The sequence below is a fragment of the Salvelinus fontinalis genome, unplaced genomic scaffold (assembly GCF_029448725.1).
Source record: "Salvelinus fontinalis isolate EN_2023a unplaced genomic scaffold, ASM2944872v1 scaffold_0010, whole genome shotgun sequence".
NCBI lineage: Eukaryota > Metazoa > Chordata > Actinopteri > Salmoniformes > Salmonidae > Salvelinus > Salvelinus fontinalis.
In genome coordinates, this window is record NW_026600219.1 from 1,051,833 (window position 1) to 1,059,332 (window position 7,500).

At 49.0% G+C, this 7,500-nt stretch overlaps 1 protein-coding gene across 1 annotated transcript in view; it reads left to right on the plus strand.

The window, feature by feature from the left end:
- The window catches only part of LOC129842069 (multiple PDZ domain protein-like), a 111,630-nt gene that overhangs the window by 61,567 nt on the left and 42,563 nt on the right, over window positions 1-7,500 (plus strand). The window contains exons 15-17 of the mRNA XM_055910460.1: window positions 347-545; window positions 1,461-1,493; window positions 3,111-3,485. Coding sequence (XP_055766435.1) covers window positions 347-545; window positions 1,461-1,493; window positions 3,111-3,485 — 607 coding nt within the window. The remainder of the gene's footprint in view (window positions 1-346; window positions 546-1,460; window positions 1,494-3,110; window positions 3,486-7,500) is intronic.

Consider the following 7,500-nt stretch of genomic DNA (forward strand, 5'->3'; position numbering starts at 1 on the left):
GTGTGTGTGTGTTGTAGTGTGACTACAGGTATGTGTGTTGTAGTGTGACTACAGGTATGTGTGTTGTAGTGTGACTAGAGGTATATGTGTTGTAGTGTGACTAGAGGTGTGTGTGTTGTAGTGTGACTACAGGTGTGTGTGTTGTAGTGTGACTACAGGTATATGTGTGTTGTAGTGTGACTAGAGGTGTGTGTTGTAGTGTGACTACAGGTATATGTGTGTTGTAGTGTGACTAGAGGTGTGTGTGTGTGTGTGTGTGTGTGTGTGTGTGTGTGTGTGTGTGTGTGTGTGTGTGTGTGTGTGTGTGTTGTAGTGTGACTACAGGTATACCTGTGTGTGTTAACAGGTATGACAGTGAGTGCTATAAAGGACGGCTCAGGGATGTTGATCCGGTCAGTGGTCCGTGGAGGGTCTGTCAGTCAGGATGGGAGGCTGGGCGTAGGAGACACTATCCTGGCTGTGAACGGAGAACCCACCACCAACCTGACCAACGCTATGTGCAGAGCCATGCTGAGGAGACACTCTGTTACAGAGCCAGATATGAGGTAACACACACACACACACACCCACAGGCTGCTGTATATACACACATTCACACCAACCACCAACCTGACCTGACCAACACTGTGGCTGGAGCTGTGATAGAGAGGCGTTCTGTTATAGGTTCTAATATGAGTTGACCGGGTCACACCCTCAGAACCAAAACTCTGAATCCAAACTCTCCTGTCTGTCCGAGTTCTTTAATATCCAGTATCCTTTAATATCCAGTATCCTTTAATATCCAGTATCCTTTAATATCCAGAATCCTTTAATATCCTTTAATATCCAGTATCCTTTAATATCCTTTAATATCCTTTAATATCCAGTATCCTTTAATATCCAGTATCCTTTAATATCCTTTAATATCCTTTAATATCCAGTATCCTTTAATATCCAGTATCCTTTAATATCCTTTAATATCCAGTATCCTTTAATATCCAGTATCCTTTAATATCCAGTATCCTTTAATATCCAGAATCCTTTAATATCCAGTATCCTTTAATATCCAGTATCCTTTAATATCCTTTAATATCCAGTATCCTTTAATATCCAGTATCCTTTAATATCCAGTATCCTTTAATATCCTTTAATATCCAGTATCCTTTAATATCCAGTATCCTTTAATATCCAGTATCCTTTAATATCCTTTAATATCCAGTATCATTTAATATCCAGTATCCTTTAATATCCAGTATCCTTTAATATCCTTTAATATCCAGTATCCTTTAATATCCAGTATCCTTTAATATCCAGTATCCTTTAACATCCTTTAATATCCAGTATCCTTTAATATCCAGTATCCTTTAATATCCTTTAATATCCTTTAATATCCAGTATCCTTTATTATCCTTTATTGTCCAGTATATTTTAATGTCCAGTATCCTTTAATATCCAGTATCTATATTTTATGTATATTTTAGGTCTCCTTCTGCTGATCAGTGCTGCTGTTATGAGTGAGTATAGCTGTATGTATTATAATCACACAGGTCTGTGTTGTCCGTGGTCGTTAAGTTAGTCAAGCTGTATGTATTATAATCACACAGGTCTGTGTTGTCCGTGGTCGTTAAGTTAGTATAGCTGTATGTATTATAATCACACAGGTCTGTGTTGTCTGTGGTCGTTAAGTTAGTCTAGCTGTATGTATTATAATCACACAGGTCTGTGTTGTCCGTGGTCGTTAAGTTAGTATCTTATTATAATCTGACAGGCATCTGCTGACCCTCATTCAACACATCATCATTGTAGTATGTTTGTAATGACAGCTCCAACACATCATCATTGCAGTATGTCTGTAATGACAGCTCCAACACATCATCATTGCAGTATGTTTGTAATGACAGCTCCAACACATCATCATTGCAGTATGTTTGTAATGACAGCTCCAACACATCATCATTGCAGTATGTTTGTAATGACAGCTCCAACACATCATCATTGCAGTATGTTTGTAATGACAGCTCCAACACATCATCATTGCAGTATGTTTGTAATGACAGCTCCAACACCTCATCATTGCAGTATGTTTGTAATGACAGCTCCAACAGCTCCAACACCTCATCATTGCAGTATGTTTGTAATGACAGCTCCAACACCTCATCATTGCAGTATGTTTGTAATGACAGCTCCAACACATCATCATTGCAGTATGTTTGTAATGACAGCTCCAACACATCATCATTGCAGTATGTTTGTAATGACAGCTCCAACACATCATCATTGCAGTATGTTTGTAATGACAGCTCCAACACATCATCATTGCAGTATGTTTGTAATGACAGCTCCAACACATCATCATTGCAGTATGTTTGTAATGACAGCTCCAACACATCATCATTGCAGTATGTTTGTAATGACAGCTCCAACACCTCATCATTGCAGTATGTTTGTAATGACAGCTCCAACACATCATCATTGCAGTATGTTTGTAATGACAGCTCCAACACATCATCATTGCAGTATGTTTGTAATGACAGCTCCAACACATCATCATTGCAGTATGTTTGTAATGACAGCTCCAACACATCATCATTGCAGTATGTTTGTAATGACAGCTCCAACACATCATCATTGCAGTATGTTTGTAATGACAGCTCCAACACATCATCATTGTAGTATGTTTGTAATGACAGCTCCAACAGCTCCATCACCTCATCATTGCAGTATGTTTGTAATGACAGCTCCAACACATCATCATTGTAGTATGTTTGTAATGACAGCTCCAACAGCTCCATCACCTCATCATTGCAGTATGTTTGTAATGACAGCTACATTATTTTCTAGTTTTTAACTATCTTAAGACGTTTGTCTAAATGACACAAACACAGACACATACCTACATTAACTACGTCTCTCTCTATCAACTCACTCGCTCACCTCTCTCTCTCTCTATCTCTCTTTCTCTCTCTCGCTCCCTCTCTTTTTATATTTCTCTTTCTCTCTATCTTTTCCTCTCTCTCGTTATTTCCCTCTCTCTCACACTCTCTCTCTCTCTCTCTCTCTCTCTCTCTCTCTCTCTCTCTCTCTCTCTCTCTCTCTCTCTCGTTATTTCTCTCTCACCTTTCACTCCACAGTGTGACATTCATCCCCTCGTCTCTGGTAGAAGAGCACCGTGCCTCCATGGCCCAGCAGCCTCTGTCGTCCATCATGGTGGACGGCCCCTCACCCTGCCCCCTGACCCCCTCCCCTACCCCTCCTGGAGGTTCGACCCCTTCCCCTACCCCTCCTGGAGGTCTGACCCCTTCCCCTACCCCTCCTGGAGGTCCGACCCCTTCCCCTACCCCTCCTGGAGCCCCAGATACAGCCTCAACAGTCCCAACTCCAGGTCCAGCTACAGCCCCAAGGCCTCAAGACCCTTCTCTACCCAGACCTGTAGTGTCAGCTACAAGTACAGCTCCAGCCTCAACCCCAACCAAAGGCCCACCCAGACCCCCACCCCCAGACAAGAGGTAAGATCCCATCTTGAAACTGTGAAACAAATAACAATAAACATACAGCCCTAACCTCCATCCTTACCCCAGCTCTAGCCTCATCCCTTACCCCAGCTCTAGCCTCATCCCTTACCCCAGCTCTAGCCTCAACCCTTACCCCAGCTCTAGCCTCATCCCTTACCCCAGCTCTGGCCTCATCCCTTACCCCAGCTCTAACCTCATCTCTTACCCCAGCTCTAGCCTCATCCCTTACCCCAGCTCTAGCCTCATCCCTTACCCCAGCTCTAGCCTCATCCCTTACCCCAGCTCTAACCTCAACCCTTACCCCAGCTCTAGCCTCATCCCTTACCCCAGCTCTAACCTCATCCCTTACCCCAGCTCTAACCTCAACTCTTACCCCAGCTCTAGCCTCATCCCTTACCCCAGCTCTAACCTCATCCCTTACCCCAGCTCTAACCTCATCCCTTACCCCAGCTCTAACCTCATCCCTTACCCCAGCTCTAGCCTCATCCCTTACCCCAGCTCTAACCTCATCCCTTACCCCAGCTCTAGCCTCAACCCTTACCCCAGCTCTAACCTCATCCCTTACCCCAGCTCTAACCTCAACTCTTACCCCAGCTCTAGCCTCATCCCTTACCCCAGCTCTAGCCTCATCCCTTACCCCAGCTCTAGCCTCATCCCTTACCCCAGCTCTAGCCTCAACTCTTACCCCAGCTCTAGCCTCATCCCTTACCCCAGCTCTAACCTCATCCCTTACCCCAGCTCTAGCCTCAAGTCTTACCCCAGCTCTAGCCTCATCCCTTACCCCAGCTCTAACCTCATCCCTTACCCCAGCTCTAGCCTCAAGTCTTACCCCAGCTCTAACCTCATCCCTTACCCCAGCTCTAACCTCATCCCTTACCCCAGCTCTAGCCTCATCCCTTACCCCAGCTCTAGCCTCATCCCTTACCCCAGCTCTAGCCTCAACTCTTACCCCAGCTCTAGCCTCATCCCTTACCCCAGCTCTAGCCTCAACTCTTACCCCAGCTCTAACCTCAACTCTTACCCCAGCTCTAGCCTCATCCCTTACCCCAGCTCTAACCTCAACTCTTACCCCAGCTCTAACCTCATCCCTTACCCCAGCTCTAGCCTCAAGTCTTACCCCAGCTCTAGCCTCATCCCTTACCCCAGCTCTAACCTCATCCCTTACCCCAGCTCTAACCTCATCCCTTACCCCAGCTCTAACCTCATCCCTTACCCCAGCTCTAACCTCATCCCTTACCCCAGCTCTAACCTCATCCCTTACCCCAGCTCTAACCTCATCCCTTACCCCAGCTCTAACCTCATCCCTTACCCCAGCTCTAGCCTAATCCCTTACCCCAGCTCTAACCTCATCCCTTACCCCAGCTCTAACCTCATCCCTTACCCCAGCTCTAGCCTCAACCCTTACCCCAGCTCTAGCCTCATCCCTTACCCCAGCTCTAGCCTCATCCCTTACTCCAGCTCTAACCTCAACCCTTACCCCAGCTCTAGCCTCAACCCTTACCCCAGCTCTAGCCTCATCCCTTACCCCAGCTCTAGCCTCATCCCTTACCCCAGCTCTAACCTCAACTCTTACCCCAGCTCTAGCCTCATCCCTTACCCCAGCTCTAACCTCAACTCTTACCCCAGCTCTAGCCTCATCCCTTACCCCAGCTCTAACCTCATCCCTTACCCCAGCTCTAGCCTCATCCCTTACCCCAGCTCTAGCCTCATCCCTTACCCCAGCTCTAACCTCAACTCTTACCCCAGCTCTAGCCTCATCCCTTACCCCAGCTCTAACCTCAACTCTTACCCCAGCTCTAGCCTCATCCCTTACCCCAGCTCTAACCTCATCCCTTACCCCAGCCCTAACCTCATCCCTTACCCCAGCTCTAGCCTCATCCCTTACCCCAGCTCTAGCCTCATCCCTTACCCCAGCTCTAGCCCCCATCCTTACCCCAGCTCTAGCCTCAACCCCGGCCTCGGTCTCTCAGCTACAGCTCCAAACCAATCTCAAACCCTTGCTTGCTCGAGCCCTTTCTTCAGCCTCAACCCTACAGTCTTAAGGGTCCACCTCGAGCCCTTTCTTCAGCCTCAACCCTACAGTTTTAAGGGTCCACCTCGATTCCTTTCTTCAGCCTCAATCCTACAGTCTTAAGGGTCCACCTCGAGCCCTTTCTTCAGCCTCAACCCTACAGTCTTCAGGGTCCACCTCGAGCCCTTTCTTCAGCCTCAACCCTACAGTCATAAGTGTCCACCTCGAGCCCTTTCTTCAGCCTCAACCCTACAGTCTTAAGGGTCCACCTCGAGTCCTTTCTTCAGCCTCACCCCTACAGTCGTAAGGCTCCACCTCGAGCCCTTTCTTCAGCCTCAACCCTACAGTCTTAAGGGTCCAACTCAAGCCCTTTCTTCAGCCTCAACCCTACAGTCATAAGGCTCCACCTCGAGCCCTTTCTTCAGCCTCAACCCTACAGTCTTAAGGCCCCACCTCGAGCCCTTTCTTCAGCCTCAACTCTACAGTCTTAAGTGTCAACCTCGAGCCCTTTCTTCAGCCTCAACCCTACAGTCTTAAGGGTCCACCTCGAGCCCTTTCTTCAGCCTCAACCCTACAGTCTTAAGGGTCCACCTCGATCCCTTTCTTCAGCCTCAACCCTACAGTCATAAGGGTCCACCTCGAGCCCTTTCTTCAGCCTCAACCCTACAGTCTTAAGGGTCCACCTCGAGCCCTTTCTCCATCCTCAACCCTACAGTCTTAAGGCTCCACCTCAAGCCTCAGTTTCAAACCGAAATTGGGGGGGGGGTTATTTTATACCCAATTTCGATCCAATTACGATCTTGTCTCCCCGATGGAGAGGCGAAGGTCAAGTCATGCGTCATCTGAAACATGACCCGCCAAACCGCGCCCCTTAACACCCAACCGCTGAACCCGGAAGCTGTGCCAGAGGAAACACTGTTCAACTGACGACCGATGTCAGCCTGCAGGAGCCCGGCCCGCCACAACGAGTCACTAGAGCGTGATGAGCCAAGTAAACCCCCCCCCGGCCAACCCCCCCCCCCCGGCCAAACCCTCCCCAAACCCAGATGACACTGGGCCAATTGTGCGCCGCCCAATGGGACTCCCGGTCACGGCCGGATCTAACACTGCCTGGGATCGAACCCGGGTCTGTGGTGATGCCTCAAGCACTGCAATGCAGTGCCTTAGACCGCTACGCCACTTGGTAGACCGCTACGCCACTCGGTAGACCGCTGCGCCACTCGGTAGACCGCTGCGCCACTCGGTAGACCGCTGCGCCACTCGGTAGACCGCTGCGCCACTCGGTAGACCGCTGCGCCACTCGGTAGACCGCTGCGCCACTCGGTAGACCGCTACGCCACTCGGTAGACCGCTACGCCACTCGGTAGACCGCTGCTCCACTCGGTAGACCGCTACGCCACTCGGTAGACCGCTGCGCCATTCGGTAGACCGCTACGCCACTCGGTAGACCGCTACGCCACTCGGTAGACCGCTACGCCACTCGGTAGACCGCTACGCCACTCGGTAGACCGCTACGCCACTCGGTCACAAACTGTATTTTTTAATATTCATGTGGTGTAGAAGGTTATTTTTAGACTCTTTTAGACCTATAGATTTCAGTACTGTGTCATGTCAGAAAAATGAATACATACTCTCTCTCCTCCCCCTCCCTCTCTCTTTCTCTCTGTTGCTTTCTCTGCTTTTCTCTCTCTCTCTCACCCCCCCTCGCTCTCCTCCCCCTCCCCCCTCTCTCCTCCCCCCTCCCTCTCTCTCCTCCCCCTCCCTCTCTCTTTCTCTCTGTTGCTTTCTCTGCTTTTCTCTATCTCTCCTCCACCCTCCTTCTCTATCCTCCCCCTCCCCCCTCTCACCCCCCCTCTCTCTCCTCCCCCTCCCCCCTCTCTTCCTCCCCTCTCTCTCCTTTCTCTATCTCTCTCTCTCCTACTGCTGTAACGTAATGCTCTACACTGCTCCTTTTTACAGACTCCTGCTGTGTAGATGTGGCTATCACTCAATATAATG